At 47.4% G+C, this 25,378-nt stretch overlaps 1 protein-coding gene across 4 annotated transcripts in view; it reads right to left on the bottom strand.

Moving 5' to 3' along the window:
- The window catches only part of Pc (pyruvate carboxylase), a 109,037-nt gene that overhangs the window by 14,926 nt on the left and 68,733 nt on the right, over positions 1 to 25,378 (bottom strand). For 2 of the 4 annotated variants that reach the window (XM_021151256.1, XM_021151255.2), the window contains 7 exons: positions 4,928 to 5,063; positions 4,614 to 4,798; positions 4,272 to 4,437; positions 4,027 to 4,172; positions 3,771 to 3,888; positions 3,419 to 3,570; positions 2,025 to 2,143 (listed from right to left, as the gene is read on the bottom strand). In XM_021151256.1, the coding sequence (XP_021006915.1) occupies positions 2,025 to 2,143; positions 3,419 to 3,570; positions 3,771 to 3,888; positions 4,027 to 4,172; positions 4,272 to 4,437; positions 4,614 to 4,798; positions 4,928 to 5,063 (1,022 nt within the window). Of the gene's footprint in view, positions 1 to 2,024; positions 2,144 to 3,418; positions 3,571 to 3,770; positions 3,889 to 4,026; positions 4,173 to 4,271; positions 4,438 to 4,613; positions 4,799 to 4,927; positions 5,064 to 12,308; positions 12,448 to 25,378 lie in introns of those variants that run through there. The other 2 variants (XM_021151258.1, XM_021151257.2) reach the window with 2 other exon arrangements.

Raw genomic sequence — 25,378 nt, 5'->3', positions numbered from 1 at the left:
ACCCTATAGTTGGAACAACATGATGAACTAACCAGTACCCCAGAGCTCGTGTCTCTAGCTGCATATGTATCAGAAGATGGCCTAGTCGGCCATCACTGGGAAGAGAGGCCCATTGGTCTTGCAAACTTTATATGCCTCAGTACAGGGGAACGCCAGGGCCAAGAAGTGGGGGGGAGGGCAGTGGAGGGGAGGGTATGGGGGGACTTTTGGGATAGCATTGGAAATGTAAATGAAGAAAATACCTAATTAAAAATATAGAGAACTTTAAAAAAAAAAAACGAATAAAAGAATAAAAGACTACCCCGAGCTATGGCCACTCTTAAAGATGGTGCTAAATCCAGGTAAAGAGCCGTCAGCACAGGCGCTCCAGGTCTAAGGAATTGTCTCTAAGGTTCGTGACTAGTACTGTACTGGCAGACTGTCCTCAGTACTCAGTGTCAACTTTAAAGCACAGTGGTAATAATGGCCACCATGGCACTCTCAACAGGTCACTGACCCTGCTTGCTTGGTGGATCTCCACGGTAGTACTCCCCGTCAGAGGAGCTGAGGGTCAGACAGGCCACAGCTAACCAACCCTGCACATGGCTTAAGGTGTGGGGACCCTGATACCGAGCAAGCTAATCTTGGTGAAGCAGCACCAGGGAATTGACTAGAGAACAAGGCTGGAGCATCATTGTGACCCCGGCTCTGACTCTAGGGAGTCAGGCATCTGTGGGCAAAGACAGCGCGTGGGAGGCAGCATCATTAGTCTTGAGTTCGGCCAAGGAGAAAAGATCAGGAATGTTCCATGGAAAGGTGGACTGGTCTGATGCCCAAGATTAATATTTACATGGCTCAAAATATGTATCTTGAAATAATGAAAACAATTTTCACAGTTTATAAAATAAGTAGATTTTCTTTTTAAGTCCATACCCAAAGCTTGTAGGAAAATACACTGGTACAAATCTTATAGGAAGCTGCAGCTTACATTTGGACAGATGTTTATAGACATACCCTGAACCACAAAAGGCAGAGCAGTGCACTGTCCAACAGAAAACAAGGTAGCTGAATTATTACAGTGCAGATAGTAAAACAGTCTACTGCTATTAAAAGTACTCACGAAGAATAATGTCTGGGGGATGCCTTCAACAAATAGCAAATTTTGTTTTGTTTTGTTTTGTTTTGAGATAGGGTCTCTGGCTGTCCTGGAGATCACTATGCAGATAAGGCTAGCCAGATGTGTCTGTCTCTGCTGGGATTAAAGGTGTGAGCCACCATGTCTGAGCAAATAGCAAGTTTTTAAACAAACACAAACATTCTAGAGGCTGCGAGATGGCTCAGCAGCTAAGAGTGCGGCAGCTGCTGAGGACCTGGGTGTGGCTCCCAGCATCTACATGGTGGCTCGCAAGCCTCTGCAATCCTAGTTCTGGGGGATCAGATATCCTCCTCTGGCCTCTGTGGGCAAGCATATGTATAAAAATAAAATATATAAATCTTTTTTAAAAGCCTATCTAAGGGGCTGGAGAGAGGAGTCGGCAGTTAAGAGCCCTGGCTGCTCTTCCAGAGGATCTGAGTTCAATTCCCAGCTCGCACACAGCACTCACAACCACCTCTACTGCCCTCCTGAGAGACCTGTGCTTTCTCCTGGTCTCCACGGGCACTGTGTGTACACAGTGCACGGACACGCCGCGGCAAACATTCATACACGAAATAAAAACAAATCTCAAAGTTGGTTTTAAGTCTATCTAAAACATCAATAGCATCTCTACAAGCCTTGGATCCATCTGAAAAATGGGGTGATGGGTCCCTTCTTCACAAGTACAGCCCCGAAAACTCCATGGAGTGCCTGTACCCTGGAATCCTCTTTATTAGGGGCGGGAAAGCTCTGAGTTGTTTTTATTTTGTGTAATTTTTTTATATTAACCATATAAAACCCTCATAAGATTTTTTTTTTTAAGTGAAGTCCCTAGGTCCACTAAAGTAAAGGCAAGTGAGCCTTGGCTGCTGCCTCCAGGAGCCCCTTTCCCACCCTGCCCTGAGCTCACTCTGTGATCTCCTCGGTGACCGTGTGCTCCACCTGCAGGCGGGAATTGACCTCGATGAAGTAGTGCTTGCCGTGCTTGTCCACCAGGAACTCCACAGTGCCTGCGTTCTCATAGCCTACCTGCAGGGGTGGCCGGTAAGCAGAGGTTCCCAGAGTCAGGGCTGTGCCACCCGAGCCTGCCCACCACAAAGGTTCTGGAACAGAACAGCTTGTGGCAATCCAGCCACCTACCCTCAGCTCCCCCGCAGTGGCCGCAACCCAGAATATACCTCCACCCCTACACTCTACAGTCTCAAAGATCCCAGGAAGCTACTAAGGCCAGGCTACACCCAGCAAGTCTAGGTGAAGACATCCTGGAACCACCTCCACTGTTGCTTTCCCAGCAGCCTCTTTGGCTTGTGTCCAAATCCCTTCCAGCCTCTCAGACCCGCAGTTCTGGGTTCCCAGCCCAGGTCTCACTGCAGAAGCGTTTCCAGGAAGTTTCCTCTTGAGCTACTCTGCCTCATCCTCATTCTGGCCACCACCTCAAGCGATGTCACTTGAGGACGAGCAACGGTGACACTGACATGGACTACAGCCCTGCTTTCATTCCACTTCTAGTCCTTCCAGAGCAACATGACACCTCCCTGGGCTCTGAGCTCTTATGATTGGTCACAGAGCAAGGCCCAAGGTGAGGCTGCTCCTCCGAGGCAACCCTAGCTCCACCAGACCTCACAGAGCCTCTGCTCACATTGCTGAGCCTTGTCTCAGAGCCACTCTGTCCCCATTCTCCATAGCCTCTTCTGAGCCCTGGCTGCCTGCACTGAAGGCCATGGGGGCTCACGCCTGGGACAGTGTGACATACCTGGGGGTAAGAAGTCTAAGGGAGGTGGGTATAGGAGACACCCTGCTGCCATGGTGAGGGCTTCTAGGCCAGTCAGGAGCAAGTCATTGCTTATAGACACAGCTCCCACCTCTACTCCCCAGGATCTACTCCACCAGCTGAGCAGAGATGGCAGAGACACCGTGATAAGGAAATAGATTGTGCTGCAGCCGAGGTTAGAAGCCAGTGAGGAGGACACACCTTAACTCTGCCAGCATATGAGGACTCTCACTTCCTTTACAGAGATCGGGCGAGCTGGTGCCACAAAAGTCAGCTTATATAGCAAGAGAAGAAAAATGGCGAGGACACCTTTCTCTTGACCAAGCATCTCTACAACCAGTGAGCGTCAAATCTGCTCTCACTTCTTCCAGCCTCAAGAAGATCTTCCCGCCCCCGCCCCCGCCCCCACCCCCCCAGGGCCTACCCTTTCTTTCAACGGGCTGTCTACAGGGAGTTTCCAAACCCCCAAGCCGTGAAAGACAGTAAGAAAGCTTGCAAAAATGGGCTCATGTCCCTGGGAACATTGTCCTCACCTGCTTGGCAAGTTTGACAGAGTCACTGGTGAGGCGTGAGCGAAGTTGGGGATCCAGGTGGGTAGCAGGGGCGATCTCTACCACCTTCTGGTGCCGCCGCTGGATGGAGCAGTCTCGCTCATACAAGTGTAGGATGTTCCCATATTGGTCCCCTGGGCATACAAGAAACTGGATTCAGCTTTTCCTAGAATCCAAGTGACTCCTATATACCCTCTGACCCCTTGGACACTGTGGCTACTTGGCCACCTGACTTCTGCTCTGTTCCAAGTCCCCTGGAAAGGCTGTCCCAAAGGTGGCTACTGTAAACCGGGGAGATATGGGCTTCTCCTGTTTCACACAGCTCCCCACTCACCTAGGATCTGCACCTCAATGTGCCTTGGCTTCTCAATAAACTTCTCCACAAACAATGCTCCATTCCCAAAGGCTGCCAAGGCCTCAGAGTAGGCCCGGGTATAATTCTCTTCCAACTCCTAGGAGTACAGACAAGGCTGGGCAGACATGGGGCCAGCTCTGAGCCCTCTGCTGACACCTCTGTACACTTCCCAGAGACCAGCACAGGGGCTGCCAGCCCAGCACCAAGACCTTGGCGTACATGCTGCCCTGCTTACCTCATAGCTATGCACGACCCGCATGCCGCGGCCCCCACCTCCGTAGGCGGCCTTGAAAATAATAGGGAAGCCATAGGTGTTGGAGAACTCGTGCGCCTCGTGCAGGGAGCTGATGGGGGAGTCAGTGCCGGGGACTACTGGAACGCCTGTCGGGAGAGGACAGGGGATCTCTGTAACAGGCAGAATCCTCACGCCATCTTGTCACAGGCCCCTCCTGCCAGCCCCTAGGAGGGCCTGTATTTCACCTGCAGCGATGGCAATGGCCCGGGCTTCCACCTTGTCTCCCATCTTGCGGACCACCTCTGGGCTTGGACCAATGAACCGGACTCCAGCATCTTGGCAGGCCTGGGCAAAGTCTGCTCGCTCTGAGAGGAACCCATAGCCAGGATGCACAGCATCTACACCATTTTCCTGCAAAGGGCAGGAGAAATGCTTGGATGCCTTCCTCTTTCTCCTTTTCCTTGCTGGGATCTACTCTCATCCCCCATGTTCACATATTCTGCTGGTGGGTGTGGATGTACGGTGCAGCACAAGATCCTACCCAGCCTCAGGAAACTCTGGCATCTCCTAGGCCAAGATGACTCTACCTTGGCCACCTTGATGATGTCTGGAATGTGCAGGTAGGCCTGCACAGGTGCCAGGCCGCGGCCAATAAGGTAGGCTTCATCAGCTTTCTGCCTGTGCATCTGCCCTGTGTCCTGCTCCGAGTAGACAGCCACTGTGCGGATACCCAGCTCTGTGCAGGCACGAAACACTCGGATGGCAATCTCACCTAAGACAGACAGGGTGAACAGTTAGACTCCTGGGTCCTGAGAGAAACACAAAGGAGACCGGCCAGGCAGGCTGAGGAGAGGAGGCCAGGCTAGGCTGGCCCAAGGATCTGAACCCTGGTAGTACTTACCTCTGTTGGCCACCATTACTTTCTTGATAGGCTTATACTCCAGACGCCGGACATTTGGGGAGGCAACAGGGGCCGAGGAGGATCGGCGGACACCCAGGAGCCTCAGGCCCCCTCGAACTGTTTGGAACTTCAGCATCTGAGGAGGGGCAATGAGAGTCTAGGTTAGAGCAGGCTACTGAGCACCGCACATCTGGAAAGAGAGAGGAGAGAGAGAGGGGCCTAACCCACAGACGGCTACGAAGCAGACAGCCGCATCTCCGGTTCCATCTGTGGTGGAGCTGTGGAGAGCAAGCAAATCTAACCCAGTGAAGCTCAGCTCAACATCCTCGTAACAGCACAGTGTTACAAAGCGGTCCTGTGCAGGCATGCTGTGCATCTTGATGCTGTGCACTCAGGCTCACTACCCGCATTCTCTAAAATAGACTTCTTTCATGTGTTGATCCTGTCAACCTGCTCTCTCAGGAGATAGCTTTGGCTCTCAGTTAAAGTACAGCGCTTTTTCAAACAGAGGCCGGAACCTTCCTTCTACTGAGGAATATTAAGCAAAATATTCTGATGACACAGCCAGAAAGGGCAGCTGAAGAGGCTGATCCAGAGACATAGGTATGCTTTGGAATTCCACTGACAGGAGGTCCTAAAATGGTTAAGGTGGTGAGATGGGGCTAAAGGAGAAGCACAGAAGGGTGCTGTTCTAAGCTGATGGTAGGATCGGGAGTTATATTTAATAGTGACAAAGCTTCCGTCTACACCGTGAGAAGGACTTTGTAGGCGATGGTGGAATTGCTGTGAATGGACTTAATGCCACTGAACTGTGCACTCTGGCTGAGGTGAGAAATCTGCCATGGCGTACTATACTGCAACTTAATTTTTTAAATCATCTGAAAACACCTTACATACCACAAAGCAGGATTCATAGCTAACTACTCACTTTATAAACTAAAGATGCAGCACTGTGTGGAGGTTCACAACTGTAATTCCAGCTATTCAGGAAGCTGAGGCAGGAGAATTGCTGAAGTTGGGGCTATTCTTGGCTACACAGTGAGTTTCAGGACAGCTTGAATTATAGTGTGACTTCTACCCCCACTCCCTCAAAAAAAATCTATAGAGATGGGGAGAAGGGAGAAAAGGATGAGGTACAGAAGACAGAGGAGAGATCCAGGAAAGAAGGAAAGGACAAAACAGGGCTCACATCTCACTGGGCCTCTCCACCCACACACCTTTATCTAACAGTGATTTGGTTCTTAGTAAAAGGTAGAAATGGTTGACTCAGCCACTTGCTTTTAAACATAAAAACAAACTCAATAAATAAAACAAACATTGCAAAAACCTTGATGTCACAGGGACAACCATGGATAGATAGAGAGGAGGGGACAATGAGCGGGAAAAGAAGGCATAAACAAGTCAGTCCTACAAAGAAGAAGAGGGCCCACGCCACCCCGAGGCACAGTTTGTGGCCGTAAGTCCATAAAGGGCCTGATCTGTGCGGCCCAGCCAGCAGAGAGGGAAAAGGAAAGGTGTAAGCTCACTTCTGACCACACAGTGATGACCAGGTGCTTCAAAGGTCATGCTTTGTGAATGTCCTGGGGAAAGACGGTTACTGCAACTGGACATCAGAGATGATTCTTTGAAGAGGGGACATAGGAGATGGAACCTAAACAAGGAGAAAGAGGTGGCCCATCCAGATGCATGAGAACAGTAATTGCCAAGGCCCTGAGGGAACAAGCTTGGGATAATGACGGAACTGGACAGGTAGGAGATGGAAGGAGTCCTCTGTGAGGCAATGTTGGAAACATGGACAGACCAGCTGGTCACTGCCTCCTTCAGGCCATGAGCAGGTCTAAAGGGCTATTGGAAAGGCCCTATCAGACCATCTCAGACTAGGACAGAGGCCATGGGATCAAGCTGGTATCAGAGAAGATGTAGGATAACCTCAGACAACATTCACTCTGAGATCCATTGAGTTGAGGGCTGATGGGCCAACACGACAAGACGATAGAGAGAAAAGCAGGGTCAGGAGTGAAGGAAGCTCATGGACAAGAGGAGGGCAAGGGGAAAAACCTGGCATTATGATGACAGAGAATGTATAAATCCTGTAGATTAGAAAAGGCCCAGGCCTGTATTTTTTGGCTTAACTAGGAGGAAGAGCCAACAAAGAGCCAGCTACCTAAGAGCAAAGAGAAAAGCCAGGAACACAGTGTGCTGAGCCAGGGTTCACGTCTTGCTAAGCTCGAGGCTTCAAAAGTGTGTGTGGAGGAGTCCCCGTGCTGGACTCCAGGCTCCAGCTTTTCTAAAATAGCCATGTCTTGACCTTAGGATAGTGCTATAAACCCTAGAGCAGCTATGGCTTTTTTTCCCCTTAAGTTTCATGGAGCCCAGGCTGGTCTCAAACTGCATAGGAGTTCAAGATGACCTCGAGCTCCTGAACCTTGGGAGCCCCCACTTCCCAAGCTACAGGAATGCACAAGCACAGTTGGCTACAGCCATGATTCTTGTTGTGTGTTTAGTTTGTTTTTGCCTGTCTGCCTCTGGAGTAGTGGTATTAAAGGTGTCTGCCACCACTGACCAGTGGGATGAAGTTTTTTATGTATGTCCCATAATAAAAGTTTAACTTAGAAATTGCAAACAGTAAGAGATTAACAGGAATTAATAATCAAATAGAACTATAACAAATGCCATGACAGAGCCATGTGAATGTGATCTCAGGTCTTGCCTGGGGATTGTAGCAACTCAGCGTATTTTCTGCTCCTTAGTCACTCAAGAACTTTCACCTTTTTCACTTAAAGAAAGCAGATAGCTTCCCCTGACAAATCTTAGCAGCCAGCCTCACTTCCCTTCTGCTTTGGGGCCACTGAAGTAAAATACTGGTCACCTAGATACAAGTTCCACAGCAGTCAATGAAGACTGAGACACTACTAACCAACTAGCAAGCAGGTAACAAATACAGCATAGAGACTCTGAACAAAAGTCTAATTCTTTTTTTTTTTTTTTTTTGGTTTTCTGAGACAGGGTTTCTCTGTGAAGCCCTGGCTGTCCTGGAACTCACTTTGTAGACCAGGCTGGCCTCAAACTCAGAAATCCGCCTGCCGCTGCCTCCTGAGTGCTGGGATTAAAAGCATGCGCCACCACGCCCTGTTCAAAAATGTAATTCTTGATTTGGGTGGGAGGAAGTGGGAGACTGAAAGACCCAGAACAGCATACCACCTAAAACTTAAAAGACTTATTTCTAGAATTTTCCCTTCATTACTTTTGCACCATAAAATGCCAAGGGAGACTGAACTGAAGAAATAGGAATTGGTGGACCCTAATGTTAACACATTGTGGACAAACTGTGCCAGCATGTCACTGACTAGGAGTTGGCATCATTGGTACCTCCTGAAGTGATCCACTTCAGGAGTATGGAAGCCACAGTCCTTCAGGGCCCTGCCTCAGATATACAACCCACGTTTAACTAAAGCCTAATTTCCATTTTTTATCCAATGGGAGACACATACACAATTTTTATTCCTTCAAATATGTAAAATTAATGTTTCAAAATTAATGCTTCAAATATGTGAAAGATGCTAAGCATTGTGGTACAAGCCTTTAATCCCAGCACTCAGGAGGCAGAGGCAGGTGAATCTGTGAGTTTGAAGCCAGCCTGATCTACACATAGAGTTCCAGGACAAGCAGGACTATGTGAGAGACTCTGTCTCAATGAACAACAACAAAAGCCCAACTATGTAAAAGTTCATATGAGACATGAACTGGAGAATCAGTTCAAATGAAAGGAAACAAAAAGACAGCTAAATGCACATAGGCGCTGATTGGACCCTGGACTTCTGTTGTCAGCAAGGACACAAGGACACAAAGGGACTGCAGATAAAGTTTAAACAAGCCTGTAAGTTACACAGTGTGTGCTGATGTCCGCTCCTGATCTTGCTGCTGCTCAGTGGTAAGGAGAAGCTCTGACAGCGACACAAAGCCCAACACAAGAGGTCTTCCCTGCAAACATCTACACACACTGCAGACAGAGCACGGTGCTACCTGGTGGCGCTACACACAGCAGCTTCATAAAAGATAATGTCTCCAGAGCCGGGCGTGGTGGCGCACGCCTTTAATCCCAGCACTCGGGAGGCAGAGGCAGGCGGATTTCTGAGTTCGAGGCCAGCCTGGTCTACAAAGTGAGTTCCAGGACAGCCAGGGCTATACAGAGAAACCCTGTCTCGAAAAACAAAAAAAAAAAAAAAAAAAAAAAAAAAAAAAAAAAAAAAAAAAAAAAAAAAAAAAAGATAATGTCTCCAACTGAGAAGACACACAGGTCCCACTCCCAAGTCCTGTCCAGTTACCCTGCAAGCCCTGTTCAGATCTATCCAGAGCCTTCAAGCCAGGCCCACTAATGCACTGAATGGTCTCAGCACCATCAAGAGTTCAAGGCCAGTCGAGGCTATCTTTTGAGACTAAGTCTTGTTATAATATAGCTCAGGCTCACTTGAATTTACTGTGTAATCCCCCTCGATCAACTCCCAAAGGCTGAAATTAAAGTGTGTACCACCACACCTAGCTTTAAAACAAAACAAAAGCTTCTACAATACAAAAAGTACATTGAAGCTGGGAGGGAAGTGTGGGGGGATAGAGTGGATATGATCAAGATAAGTTATATATAGTCAAAAATTAAAGTTACAGTTCCTTTTACAATAAATGTAGGCCTCCTGTTCCTTGCTGGGTCAGTTCTACTCCAGGAATCCAGAATTCCATATTATGAAACAGAGACTGAGATGTGTATGTGAGGTGTTCAAACACCTCCATTTACAACACCAAACAGCAGAAGGGATTTAAAGTCTGACTGGAAGGTCCTGGGTAGACATTACAAATCCACAAATGAGGGGTTTGCATGGGTGTTTACAATATGGAAGGTGTTTTGTGATACAATGTGAAGCTAAGAAAATGAGATAAACTATATATACCATCTCATAAAGTTTTTTTCTGGAACAAGGCTGACAACTGGTGAGATCATGCCAGTGAAGCACCTCATTGCCATAGATTGGTGAAGTATGTTTCTTTCCTCCTTTATGCATCTATATATTTCCATATACAGAAGTCTGTATGTTTTATCCAATGGGAACACTTTATTTTCTAAGATAAGAACTTTACTTATTTTTTATTGCTGTATTAGAAATAAGAAGCTGTAAAAAACATGGAACAAAGCAAAGCAACACAGCCACCACTAACGGTTAAAGTGGCACCCCTATGTGTGGGTGTGGGCGAGGCACAAGGACTCCAAACACAGTGGTCATCAGTGGCCAGATCACAGTCAGCATCTGCCATCTGGAACTTATGCATCAGTGACTGGGTCCTGATTACCACGTAACCATCAGTACCGGTGAGAAGCCATCAGCAATTGGCTTAAGTCTCTATAGACACACAGTTTATAAACGTAAGCCTAAAGCCCAGACCATCAGGCCCTGTTGAAGGAGATCCCCACTTCACCATCCTCTAACACTCTCTCCTTCTGTTTAGTTTTCTTTGACTGGGAAGTATTTTTTTTCTTCATTATTAGTTTTCTTCAATTTTAATTTGTCAAAATTCTCCACTTCAGACAAGTCTGGTTTATCATTCACTCATATTGACTGCCTGCTCCAAGATATGTTCCAGGACAACAGGTTAGACTGCTGCTGGCTCAGGACCAGGCTGAGGGCACATTTAGAAAAGAAAATGAGCTGTCGAGATAACTCAGCTGGTAAAAGTGCTTGTTGCCAAATTTGATGACCTGAGTTTAATCCCAGAACCCACATGGTGGGAGGAAAGAACCTCAACAAACACAATGTGGTACTCATGTCCACTGCTCACCAAAAATAAATAAATGTAAAATACACTTGTAATACCAGTTCTTGGTAGGCTGAGGCAGGAGATCAATCTTAAGTGCAAGGCTGAACTACATAGAAGATTGTTTCTTGATAATCACTCGCCACCACTTGAGCACTTGACTCTCATCCTTTGAGTAAACGGGAGTTTGCTGCCCTGCCCCTCTCTCATCACACAGGCTCCCCATTCCCCTCTCGAGATAAGGAGTCTTCCTTGGACTGGCATCAGGTGAGTTCCTGGAAGGCTAACCCCAGAGTGTGTGTGTGTGTGTGTGTGAGAGAGAGAGAGAGAGAGAGAGAGACTTGATGTGATTCCCCATAAATGATCTTGGTGGCCCAGTGACTCCTTGGCAATCCCAATCCACAAAGAACCTGGGGCCAAGAACACTGTGAAGAGAAAGAAGCCCCTCTCAGCCCTCATATCCCTGAAAAGAACAGCAAAAGCAGGCCTGAAGGTAAGACCTGAGAGACCGGCTACTGGAGAGCAGGAGCCAGGGCTGGCAGCAAACCTGCACAAAATTACAGGCAGAAAATGGCAAGGCCCTTTTGGATGGAGTCAGAGCAGAGGCAAGTGGGAGCAGCCACCACCACTAGAGCTGGTGGAGCCAGGAGGCCCAGTGTTAGCCTGCACTAAGCCTGCCTGCCTGCCTAGGCCTAGTTCTCTTTTTTCCTAGTACTGTGGTTTGGCAGATCTGAAGCCCGGTTTCCTCATCTGTAAATTCAGGTGCCACTTCCAGCCCAGATAGATCATTCCCGGACCAACTGAGACAGAGACCTGAAAGTACTAAATCTTGGTAATGAATGCCAGCTGTTATCACTCTTTCTCACTGTCTTTTCTTCCTCCCACATGAATGGAGGGATATAGAAGAAATATTCCCAATCTCCCCAAAGCCCTATACAGATCACACCAGCATCCCCACACATATACATACATACATACATACATACATGTTCACACATGCATGTATATACACCAAGGTCCTCTTGCTAACTGCCCCAAGGCCCTCCATCAAAGCCTTTCTCTGTGTAGAGGTAGCATGAAGTCTGCTATATACCAATCCCTCCAAGGTTTTCTGAGTAGGATATTGATATGAGTCATACCAATACACATACACAAAAAGAGAGAGACAGAGACACACAGTGAGAGACAGAGAGAGACAGAGAGGGACACAGAGAGAGAGAGAGAGAGAGAGAGAGAGAGAGAGAGAGAGAGAGAGAAACAGACAGACAGACTAGTCCTCTAGCACACAGCATGCTTTCATCACATGTAAAAACCTAGCCTAGCAGTTAAGATTTATAGGGCCATACCTGCTCTGGAACAATTACCTTGTACCAGCCACCAACACACACACACACACACACACACACAGAGATACAAGAGACAGAGACAGAGAGGGAGACGCACACTGTCACACACACACAGAGCGAGAGAGAGAGAGAGAGAGAGACTAGTCCTCTAGCAATCCCAATTGAAAGCTAGCATGCTTTCATCACATGTAAAAACCTAGCCTAGCAGTTTATTCAGATTTATAGGGCCATACCTGCTCTGGAATTACCTTGTACCAGCCAAGCACCTAGGTGTGCTGCACACAGAGGACGTGATAGAGGATCCACAGGCAGTAACTGCTCCACCCGAGGTCACTGGCCCCAGAATACAAAGTTCTCCAGCACTAGACTGCTGGAGGCCTGGGCTGTAGCCAAGGCTGAAATCAGGGGAAGGGGCGCCGCCTCCTGAGGCCATCATGGGCCACTGGCTGCCTAGGAGGGCTGGGCCAGAGAGGCGGGGCAGTGGGTCATGCAGAAAGTAGATGAGCAGTGGCCTAGAGCCTGTTCCCTGGGCCCTCAGGGATACACAGGATTACAAGACAATACCTGCTAGAAAGCAGCTGCAGACTTTTGTGGTGAATTTTGAACATACTGCCACTTGAAGTTCAAGGCATAAAAATGTTACTCAGAAAGTAGAATGGTACCTGGACAGGCTGCTTGGTAGGGACTGTGCCAGGCATGATGGAGGGCAAGGGTCACATTACCCTGAAGGCTGGTTCACTACTACAGTCACAGGAGGCCTCTGCTGCAACCAGCCTCTCCCCTAATTCAATGCACTGCCAGACCCAAGACAAGGCTGTCACAGACTAGAGAGCACACCACGTTGTTCCTAAGCATCTCCATAGCTAAGCTAGCCTTTCCCTCACTGAATGAATCCCACTGCCCTCACAGGCCTACACTCAGGACCTTTTAAAATCATGATCAGCCAGAGAGATCCAGCCACAAGACAGCTGTGGACCCACTGGGTCCCCTTAGGGCCCCACAGATGCAGTGACAGCCAACAGAGTGTTGAGTTCCAGGGTCTGAGATAATTCCAGTGATAAGGTTGACCAAGTTGCACCTGCGTCTCAGCACATTCTCAAAGCTGAAGGGACAGAACCCTCTGCACAGCTCAGGGAGTATCATAAAGCTTGGGGGTCAGGCGAGAGAGAAGCAGAGTGCGTAGGGTGGTAGGAAGACCTTGGGTGGGCACTGAATAGTGTGGTACCCTCCAAGCCCCCCAGGATTCCTCCTTTGGGTACTAAAGGGGACCCAACCTGTCCTGGCATCCTAATCTAATGTGACCATCCTCTTTCCTCACAACAGTGCCTCTTGGGAAGGTGTTTCCAGGTACATCCCTTCAGGCTGGCACTATTCCAGATGTCTTCTGTCATTCTCATCCCAAAAGATAGCATGGCTAGAGAGAGTAGAGGGAATGGGGGGCAGGCTTTCACTTAGACCACACAGTACCCTATTAGGGGAATACTTGGTTGGATGGTTACCATGAAGTCCTCGTAGTTGACAGTGGTTCAGACTCTAATTTAAATCCTCTGAGGGAAAGCCCTCCTACTTGGTGACATCAATAGTAGAAACCTGAAGTTTGCATTAAGCCTGAAGCTTCCAGAAAGTTCCTTTCCTTCTACATGGGAGAGGCACTCTCTGATTCTGCAGGCTCAGCAACTGGCCCAGAGCACATGCCTCAGGGGACACCATACTGTCTTCCTTGGAGTGACACACAAGTAGAACTCCTTTCCTGCCCACAGAGATGGGGGAGATGGCAAAAGAACAAGCAACCCACTGCTTCCCAAGATCCTTCATCCCATGTCCTCTTCAGACCACCAGCAGCCTGAAGAGGCCTGTTTGCTGTTTTCTGCAAATGCTGGCTAACAGATCTCATTCTTGTCTCGGGTTGTGCGTTAAAAACAGGGAAATTCCAGGAGCTTGAAAGAACCCAGATGTCCTTCAACAGAGGAATGGATACAGAAAATGTGGTACATTTACACAACAGAGTACTACTCAGCTATTAAAAACAATGAATTCATGAAATTCTTAGGCAAATGAATAGAACTAGAAAATATCATCCTGAGTGAGGTAACCCAGTCACAAAAGAACACACATGGTATGCACTCACTGATAAGTGGATCTTAGCCCAAAAGCTCCAAATGACCAGGATACAATTCACAGATCACATGAAGCTCAACAAGAAGGAAGACCAAAGTGTGGGTGCTTCGGTCCTTCTTAGAAGGAGAACAAAATACTCACATGGAACAAATATGGAGATAAAGTGTTGAGCAGAGACGAAAGGAAAGGCCACCCAGAGACTGTCCCACTTGGGGATTCATCCCATATACAGTTACCAAACCCAGACACTATTGTGGATGCCAAGAAGTGCATGGTGAAAGGAGCCTAAAATGGTTGTCTCCTGAGAGGCCCTGCCAGAGCCTGACAAATACTGAGGCAGATGTTCACAGCCAACCATTGGATTGAGCGTGTGGTCCCCAATAGAGAAGTTACAGAAAGGACTGAAGGAGTTGAAGGGGTTTGCACTGGAAGAACAATACCCACCAGCCAGACCTTCCAGAACTCCCAGGAACTAAGCTATCAACAAAGGAGTACACATGGCCCTACCTGCATATGTAGCAGGGGATGGCCTTGTCATACATCAATGGGAGAAGAGATAGATTGATAGATGCCCCAGTGTAGGGGAATTGAGGGTGGGGAGGTGGGTGTGGGTGCGTGGGTGGAGGAACACCCTCACAGAAGCAGAGGGAGGGAGGATGTAATCGTGTGTTCCTGAGAGGGAGGGAAACCAGGAAAGGGGATAACATTTGAAATGTAAATAAAGAAAATATCCAATAAAAAAGAAAATTACAACATTATATGGAAAGAAAATAAAATAAATTGGAGGATTATAAAACAAAGAAACAAACAAATGGGAGAATAGACTGCCGTGACTGCCACTGAGGACGTGTAAGTAACTCCTCTCCGGTCACAGTGAAAGAACCACAGTGAATGAAGGAGCCACAGTGAAGCGATGGGCATCTAGCACACCTGTTTCTTCCTTGCTACTCAAGGCAGCTCTTGGAAAACTTTTCACTTCATCCTGCTCCAGTTTTCTCCAACACTGGATCTATGAACTCAGCATTCCTCCTTCCAGACAGAAAACCATAGAGCTGAAATGGTGCCTACAACAAAATGCCAAATGAGGCAGGGCAAAGGTCCTACCATCGCAGGCTTGAGGTCTGTGGCCCTGCCCATGTGAATTCTACAGTGAAGGGGTGGGGGAGGCAAGCTCCCGGTGTCAGCAGATCATCCTACAGGGTCCTCTCCTTCAGAGGCACCTTTACAGGTGCTTTAGGATGAGCTAACAGCAGCCAAATATGAGCACAATATCCATGCTTCCCTCAGAGTGGGGGCTCTGAACTGATAGGCATTAAGTCCCCACTGTGGAACTGAGCTGTGACTTTCATCAGAAATATGGGGTGACAGGTACTTAAACACTGAAAGTACCCAAAATAGAAAACCTACAATTAAAAAACAAAAAACAAAACCAAACCTCCTGACCTCCATCAACTCAGGGTCTCCCTCAACACCCTGCGCTGAACAGCAGACAGCAACAGTGCCAGTGGTCACATGTTCCAGATATGTCAGAGAAGTTTCAATTTTCCCAATAAATCATCAAATGTCCCTGGAAATTCTGCTTCTTCAGACCTGAACTATATCTTGCAGGCTGCCTCCTGTAACCAGAAGCAGCATAGAATTCCATGGTCAGGCCCGTTTGAGCCCGGATACTATGACTACTAAACTGCTGAAGAGATGTGCTCCCTGATAGAGCAGCCTGGCTGGGGAACAGGGCAGGAAGCCCTGTAAGTGCCACAGTCAAGTGGCAGGCCCTAGAATGTTCCTTATGGAACTTAACTATATCTGCTTTTACAGAGTAGTTAGTAGAGGGGTCACAAGGCAACATCCTGCCTCAGGCACTGGTAGCCAGCAGTCTTGACTACCTGTGCTGACTCCAGTGTTCTGAAAAGCAGCCAGTTGTGCAGTAAGAAGGAGGAACAGCTCAGAAATAGGCCCTAGTGTCTACCAAACTAACCAACAAAACCTACTTCCCTCTTCCTAGCACCTCCATGCTCCATTCCCACTGCCCAGGAATCTCAGCCTCAGTCTGTCCTCTCCCTGGTGCTTTGGTATCAGCTACTGTAGCCTAATGACATGTCCTTTCATCTGTCCCTTTTGGCCGCCAGATCCTGGGGCCCCTGTGGTCGTGTTTAGTTCACCATGAAACATCCTAGAGAGAGCAGTACATCCGCCAGAGGACGGCGGCCAGGGAGGAACGCTTGGCCAAGATTTTCTGGTTCACCCAGCCTGCAATTGCTTGCAGTGGCCCAGGATGACTGGTGTGAGGGGGGCTGGGAAGAAGGAAACAGGCTTTGTTGGTTAGTTGGATGTAGGGGTGTCACAAGGTAACAAGAGAGGACAAGAGATGACCACAACAGGGACCCGGGCTGCATGTACAGCTTCAGCAAAACACTAGAACATTATAGCAGCTTGAGCTCCAAGGGCTCTACGTGGCCCTGGGTGGAGCTGGGCCACTTATAATCATCAATGGCTGTATATGGTTCCACAGTGCTCAGCAAGCCTCCATTCAAATGCTACAGGAAGGGGAAGCCTGCTACATAGAGCTTCTATGTGTGCAAAGAGACTCAGATATAGGAGGCAAGAGGGCAGGTATCTCAATAGCCTGGAGAATAGTAGGAAGAGGATAAGGGACAGGTCACAGGGACTGCTGACATGGGATGGCTGCTTTGTTCCTATGCCAGGCCAACAGTGCCCTCTGGTGCAAGAAGCCATCACTGTTAACCTGCTGCCCACACCCCCTTCCAACAGGAAAGGGCACTTGCCCTGATTTCTCCACATCCTTTGGGGATCTGAAATGAAATGCTTTCCTAGACACCCATCTCCCCAAGCTGGCTCTGACAGTCCTATTTGGGCAGCTATGGTCCCTTGAGCCACTCCATTCTCACCCACTGAGTTCCCATTGAGAGGCTTTCCCTGGAATAACTCTATGTCCTCAGCCAGGTACACTTGACGTCACAACAACTGGCTGATCCATTTGTCTCCTCTTACTGGGCACGATGAGTACCTCAGGCACAGTAACTTTAGCCTATTTGTTCCTCTACTGTCTCTGTAACACTCTCCATAATACTTGGCACCAAATTAAATATATGCCTGGGGCAGGCAATAAAGAATGAATGCATGGTGAATGAATGAATGAGTACTCCAGGTCACACAGTGAGAAGAACCGTGTGAGGCTGTTAAAATTCATTCAGAAATATTGTGGAGCGTTTAGCAAAGATTAATAAGGTACAGTTCCTTTTGGGAACAATGCACCCAAACGAATAGTGTATAAAGTGTCCTCTCCACAAAGCTCAGAGCCCAGTGTGCTGCTGGCAGACACAAGAAAGGGCAAAAGAGCAGGGCAGTAGAGAACACCTGGCAGACTAAATGTTTGTTTCTGCCCCAAATTTACATGTTGAAACCCTGACCTTGGACTTCCCAGGCTCCAGACTACGAGAAAATACGTGTGTTGTTTATAAGCTCCCTGGTCTGCGGCATTTGTTAAGGTAGCCCAAATGGACTCAGACACAAGCTAAAGGTAGGAACTAAAAAAGTCAAGTTTCAGCCGGGCATGGTGGTGCACGCCTTTAATCCCAGCACTTGGGAGGCAGAGGCAGGCGGATTTCTGAGTTCAAGGCCAGCCTGGTCTATAAAGTAAATTCCAGGACAGCCAGGGGGCTACACAGAGAAACCCTGTCTCGAAAAACCAAAAAAAAAAAAAAAAAAAAAAAAAAAAAAATGAAGACGCTGCCAGCCATGAGACTATAATGATAGGTCTACAAGCCTAGGAAGCCAAGCATCGATTGCAAACATAAGAAACTGGAAGAGGTCAGAAAGGACTCATGGCCTTAATGGATAGGGCCCTATTTGATGCCCTCCAAAATCTTGGGTGTTTTAAGCTTCTCAGAGTTGGTCTTCTGTTGTGATGACCCTGAGAATCAAGCAATCAGAGTTCTCACAGGTGGCCAGAACTCTGTAGACCCTATTATGGGGCTAGGAATACATCCAACAGTACAACAGTACTCTTCTCTCCTCTGCTCATCCTGCTGCAGGCTGCAGGCTGCAGCTGCAGCTGGGGTTTCAGAGCATGTAGCTATTTAGGACTGGCTCAGCCGGGGAAGGTGAGTGGGAGGCAGCAGAAAGAGAAGTGAACAGTGATGCTGTGGCACACGGGGCTGCTGGGAAAGCTGGGCTGAGCCAGGAGGAAGGCCTCTGGGGGCAAAGACTTCAGAGTCAAGCCGTGGAAGACAAGAGAGGGGAAGGAGAAAAATGGAAGGAGGAGAGAACATCAGAGGAGGAAGGCCAGGTAGAGGTAGGGGCAGCAGGAGTAAATCTTCTAGTCAGCGTCCTAGGAGCCGGGGCAGAAACCTGGGCTCTGTCTAAGCCGAGAGTTTGCATGCTGGCAGAGGGAGTGGGCTGTGCCACAACCTCAGAGGATGCTATGGAGGAACCTCACAGCACAAGAGGAGATGTGCTGCTATTGGCAGGAACCATACTACAGGGTTTGGGGAAGGAAAGAGTGAAAGTGGTTAGTAAGTCAGGAAAATGTTCTAATGCCTGTGAGACACCTGGTAAGAGGGAATAAGAGCCCCACAAGGTTGGGAGCAGGGAGGAGAGAGGCAGTGAGTGGACAGGAAACAAAAGGCAGGAGGACAGCACCTGTTAGATGGGAGGCAGAGGCAGGAGGACAGCACCTGTTAAATGTGAGGCAGCGGTAGGAGGGAGGGCTGACTCTGGGTTCCAATAAATCAAAGATCACAGAAGCAGGGGAGGTAGAGGCTGGGAGCTCCCTGAGGAACCCAGAGAGCTTGTGTTAACTGCCAGTTTCAAGAGTGGATGGACAACTAGATAGAAAACTCAGCCAGAGCTAGATGGGGGAGTTGTCCCCAGTAAGACAACATGGAAACACCCATGGACTTGTGGGCAGGCCAGCGCAGAGAGAAGACACAACACAAAGACAGCCAATACCCATCAAGGGGCTGCTCTGAGAAATGAGGAGTCCAAGAAAGAGGGCATGGAGGCACAGAGCTCTGAGAAGCAAAAGAAAACCAGCTGCCAGAGTCCATACCGCAGAGCTCCTTGGTGGCTGGAGTTGTCCATCCTGGAGAGACGGGAGTCAGGTGGGTCAGGAGAGGGAAGGCAGGGGTGAGTGGAAAGCTAAGAAATCTAGTCACTCTATCAAGCTGCCTAAAGTTTCAACAAGAACTTTTATAAAATTTAAAAAGATGAGAAAGTTAGGAAAGCTAGAGGGTCCTAGGCTCAAAAGGCTTTTGTTTGTTTGTTTGTTTGTTTGTTTGTTTGTTTAAACAGGTCTTACTTTATACCTATGGCTACCCTGGAACTCACTAATAGCCAAGGCTGGTATCAAACTCCTACTGCCTCAGACTCCTGAGGCAAACTGAGAAGTCTTTCCTAAAGAGTGCAAATCACAAAGGCAGCTGGTGACGAGACTGCAGATGACAGAGGCTGCACTCTAGGGCAGCATGTGGACTGTGGTCATAATGCAGGGGACAGAGAAAAAAAATGCAAGAAAGGTTCCACCCAGCAAGAAAATTGTAGCCCCTGCAAAGTCCAGCACTCAGTTCTGGTGTCTCAGAAGGTGGGAATGGCAGAGGCTGCAAACACAGGCAAAATGAAATCTGAGGAATTCAGAATTACTCCAAGTTCTCTCCCCTCCACAGCCTGGGATGTCCCAGTCTCCAGGAGTGACAGTAAAAGCAAACATGTGAAGGATGTGACTATGTGGCTCTGAGTGCCCTCTGCATTTACTTGTGACTCCTCACAGTAACCTGTGACAAGTCACCTGCCACTTCCAGGTCTGAAGCTATGGAGACATTCGGGTAGCTTAGGTTGAGCCAAATACCAGAGGAAAGCTGCCAGGATGTCAGGGCCAGAGTACACAGCTCGGTCATAGGAATCCACCATCCTCCTGTTGGCCACTATAAAGATAGAAAGGAGGCAAGGTCCCTGAAGCAGCTGCAACCCCAGCCAGAAGTGAGATGGAGACAGCAGCCCCACAGCTCCATAGAGCACTAAGCAGGCTCGCTCTTAAGCAGCGAGACAGAAGGGTCCTCCCTTGGATCTCCCGTGTCCCCCTAAGGCCTATTTGTTAGAAGGTTTGATCCCCAGACACTATGTGAAAGTGTTAGAGCAGCAGCTCTCAACCTTCCTAATGCTGCAACCCTTAACTTTAATATGGCTCCTCATGTTGTGGTGAACCGTGATATCTGATATGGAACCCCTGTGATAGGGTCATTTAACCCCTCAAAGGGGTGGTGGCCCCCAGGTTGAGAACTACCACACCAGAGTCTTCAGGCAGTGAGGTCCAGTGGAAGGTCTTTGCTTCACCAGGGCTGTTCTCCCGCAGTCTCCCAGTTTCCCTTCCTGGCTCTGAGACAGCCTGCTCTGCTCTGCCGCAGGCTGTGAACCACTTCTGAGACGATAAGCTGAAGCTCTAAGTTATTACAGTGACAGAGGCCAGCCCAGTGCCACTGCTGCAGAGGTCTGGAAAAGGCTACCTACAATCCTGTCTCCTAGAAAGAAGGCCACTGCCCACACCTATAATCTTCTTCAACCGTCACCTGTCCACATCCCCCTGTGCATTTTGGAATTGCAGTCTTCCATACTAATGATCAGTCAAATGTCACTGGGTAGTTGAGGATATTGCCAAAACAGATTTAGGAATGTTTTAATGGACATTTTGGAGAGAAAAATAATATAAAGAGCAGACACATAGAAAAACTATAATTAATCTCCTCAGAGAAATAAAAAATGATTGCATCCATTAAGAGGCGGCTGTTATTTTAAAAAGCAACAAGAGAGAGCTCTAGGAAATTAAAAATAGAGCTGCAGAAAGGTTTTTAACGTAACAAGTATGATCACAAGACAGTTCAGGACAGCATCATCCAGAAAGGCGAGCCTAGGAAAACAGGGGAAGGTGGAAGACTCATGCAGGGAGTCCACCATCTAGCTACTTGGGAATCCCAGATAGAAAGAAAGCAAGGAGTGGAGAACAGCCTGTGCAGAGGGGGTGCGGGGGGGGGGGGGCTGAAGGATACCCACTTCCTTCCATGTTGAAGGGTCTGTGATTCACTTCTGGCTGCTGAAAGCCCAAGCTGGAAACAGATTAGTAGGAAGCTAGTGAGCTTCCTGTAGCTGTTTCCTAAGGTGATGGTAACAAACGATCACAAACTTGACATCTGAGGACAACAGGGATGCACCCTTTTCAGTTTGGGAGTCCAGAAATTCAGCATCAGTTTAGTGGAAATCTGCTCATGGGCAGGGCTATGGGAAGGACCCATTCCTTGCTTCTCCAGCTACTAGTGGCAGCTGGTCCTCCTTGGCTTGCAGCCATATAATCTCAATGCAGCCTGCCTCTGCCTCCACATCACTTTCATAGTGTAACTCTCTCTCCGCTAAGGACCCCTGAAATAGTATGTAAGGCCTGTCCCCTGTCAAGGCCCTTAGTCAAATATATATAGGACCTTGTATCTCTAGGGGTGATCATAAAATTCCTCTGAGCAGAGGAAAAAGAGGTTACACAGAACAGTCATCAACAGGGATGCTGAAAGCCCCTGGACCAATATCTCCAATGTCCTAAGACAGGCCTTTCCACCCTGAGGTGTCCTACCCAGTCAGACCATCATATTAGTGGCAGTGGGACATAGGCCAGCGCTCTATGCTACCAGCTGTAGTAGCCTGAATGGTTACTAAGAATGCCCAGGTGAAGCCAGAATTCTTCACTTCACTGCAAAGAAGAATTTCAGGATAAGCTGGTAGAAAGCAGAAAAATCAGGAAGGGATTTTAACACAAAGGAAGGGCAGTACACGCTCCAATGGGGTGTGAACGTCTCAAAGAGCTACATCCAAGTGTCTTAGCACCAGCCATGCATACTGCCTTAGTGGTTCTTAACATGCCATTATTCTTGTTTTTAGACTTATTTATTTAAATTTATCTGTGTGTTTTGCTTACATGTATGTAAGCTCTAGAACACATACACACAGGTCGTTGTGAACCAGCACATGGGCACTGGGGATTAAACCTGGGGCACTGGCATTAGCAACAAGTGCTCTTAGTCATCAAGACATCTTTCTGTCCCTGAAATTCCATTATTTACAAGTTTTCTAAGAAGTTTTCTTCCCCCTTTTTTGGAAAATGAGGTCAAAAGGTGGTTCCTCTTTGCCTTAGGTGGGGTCACAATCTGATAAGGTAAAACCATGGGCCTTGAGGGGTTCACAAAGTATGGTACATCTTTTGTCTTTTACTGTAAGTAGACTTTCCAGTCTCTATTTCTTTATTTCTATTTTTTATGTGCATGAGTGTTTTGCCTGTCTATTAAGCACACAATGTGTATGCAGTACCTACGGAGGACAGAGGAGGGCGTCAGATCCCCTGGAATTGTAGTTATAGACAGTTGTGTGACTTGTGGGTGTTAGCAATTGAACTTCAGTCTTCTGCAAGAGCAACAAGTGATCTCAGCCATGGAACCGTATCTATAGCCTCTTTAATTTTAACTATTATCTTTATGAAAGTGTTCAGTCTTGCTTGTTTGTGAAATTCTCAGAAAATGTCAGGTTGACAGCTAGGAAAGGAGGAAGGCCATTCTTGATCATATACAGTTAGGCCTTAGGTTCATTACTATTGTAACATTCACATTTTCTCATTTGAAAAGTCTCTCAGGGCTGGTGAGATGGCTCAGTGGGTAAGAGCACCAACTGCTCTTCCGAAGGTCTAGAGTTCAAATCCCAGCAACCACATGGTGGCTCATAACCATCTGTAAACGAGATCTGGCTCCCTCTTCTGGAGTGTCTGAAGACAGCTACAGTGTACTTACATATAATCAATAAATAAATTAAAAAAAAAAAAAAAAAGAAAAGTCTCTCTCTCTCTCTCTCATATACACACCTATACATATATGTGTATATGTATATGTATATATATATATACACACACACATATATATCACAGTATATGTGTATGTATGCATTTATTTATATTACTGTGTTTATGTAGGAAACCTCCATAGAAAATTGTGCTGTGATTTTTTTAACTCTTGGTTGCAAGACTTTAACTGGCCTCTGGAATGAGAGGCTCTTTCACCTTCTAGGTCTCCTTAATTTTCCATCTATTTATCTTGTCTAAATCAATCAATCAATCAATCAATCAATCAATCAATGTCTAGAAAATACAGCTCTCAGGCATGCCAAGGCCCTGGCTGCCCCCAGAAGAAACAAAAGGAAGCAGCTGGTGAGCCTCAAGGCATTGCCCAGCAAGCCTGCAGAGCCACCTACAGCGTTAGCAGGCTGTGGAAGGCTCAGGATTTTCCAGTGGAGTGGCTGTTAGACAACAGGAAAGGCAGATTAGCTGATGGGGAGTGGATGAAGCAAACAGCAACTCCAGCAAAGTGAGACGTTAGACAAGGAAATGCTATCAGAGCACACACTTTCAGATGTGACTACTTGATTTGAATAATTTAAAATATAAAAAAGTATGACTACAACCATGCTAGAAGGTTGTAGGGAGAGGACAGGGTCCATAACTGGGACTGAGGAGAGTAGAAAATGAAATAAACCTATCACAGGGGGGAAAATCAATAAACAGAGAACTGAATATCAGGCAGGCTCAGTTGATAGACTGCTTGCTGTGCAAGTATGAAGACCTGGGCTTGACGTCTGATATCTTCTAAAGGCTGCACATAGTGGTGAGTTTGCAATCCCAGAGCTGGGAAGGTGGGTCCAGGTGCCATAGCTAACTAGCCTAGATTGATCAGCAAGCCTTAGCTGCCAGTAAGAGCTTCTGTCTCAAACACAAGATGGATACTCCAGAAGAATAACATTAGAGGTTGCTCAGTGGGTAAAGTGCCTGTGTGGGGGTGTGAGGGCCTGACTTTGGATCCCTAACACCCACATAGAAAGCCAGGCATGGTAGCATGGATCCATAACTCCAGCACTTGGAGGGCTTACTGACCAGCTAGCCCAGCTGAAATGGCAAATTCCAGCTTCAATGAAAGACCCGATCTCAAAAATCAAAGAGATCAATAGAGGAGGACACCCTGACATCAACCTCCACAACCTTCCATTACAGGCAAGCAGGTGTATGTGCACACACTCGGGCGGGCACACACACACACACACACACACACACACACACACTATGTTCTGTCATCATTATTATAATATTTGTCTGTTTTATGCTGGGATCAAACCTCTGAAGGATACCTCCAGCTCTCATTTTCTTTTTTCTTGTTAATTTGTCAATTCCAGTGACTGTATACTGCTCTATATAGCAGAGTTGAGTCATGACTAAACGAGGAACCACTCACTATTCATTGACTGAGTATTTCTGTCTGTCTTCCCACACTCACAAGTGATGACTCTACATATTCAACATGATGATGTTAGCAAATGTGACCTTTGAGAACCAAACAGGTCATGGAGGGACACAATTCCTGAATGTGATAAGAACAGTGATTTAAGAATCAAACAGAGGCCTTATTAGATACTTCGATCTTAGATTTCCAGTCTTTAGAAAGTGAGAACAAATGTCTATTGCTTACAAACGATGCTGCCTATGGTATTAATAGCATTTGAATATCGTACACAGACTGAGGCTGTGCCGACAGATCCTTGCTTCTTTTTAAAGCTAAAAGAACCTCAGCATACAGATCGATAAAACTGTAATTGTTAAGGCTAAGGTAACAGGCAAACTGAATTTAATACACTAACTGTTCCATTTTGTGAATGATTAAAAAGTCATAATAAAATTAATTAAAAATGCCTCCCAAAATGGACAGCTGTGGTGGTATAATCCCAAAACAAAGGGAAAAAGAGGCAGGAGATCAGGGGTTCAAGGCCATCCTCAGCTAAATAAGAAATCTGAAGCCAACCTGGACTACTTGAGGCCCTGTTTCAAAACAAACCAACCAGAAATGAAAAATGTGAAGCTGGGGCTGGAGAGATGGCTCAATGGATAAGAGCACTGGCTGCTCTTCCAGAGGACCAGGTTCAATTCCCAGCACCCACATGGCAGTCACTCCAGTTCCAGGGGATCTAACACCCTCACATGGATGTATGTCCATGTATGTCCACAGGCAAAACACCAATGCACATAAATTAAGAATAAAGTTATTAAAGAAATAAATGTATTGAAAGAAAGAAAGAAAGAAGGGAGGGAGGGAGGGAGGGA

This window comes from Mus caroli, chromosome 19 (genome assembly GCF_900094665.2).
Source record: "Mus caroli chromosome 19, CAROLI_EIJ_v1.1, whole genome shotgun sequence".
Classification (NCBI taxonomy): domain Eukaryota; kingdom Metazoa; phylum Chordata; class Mammalia; order Rodentia; family Muridae; genus Mus; species Mus caroli.
This window is presented reverse-complemented; position numbering and strand designations above follow the sequence as displayed.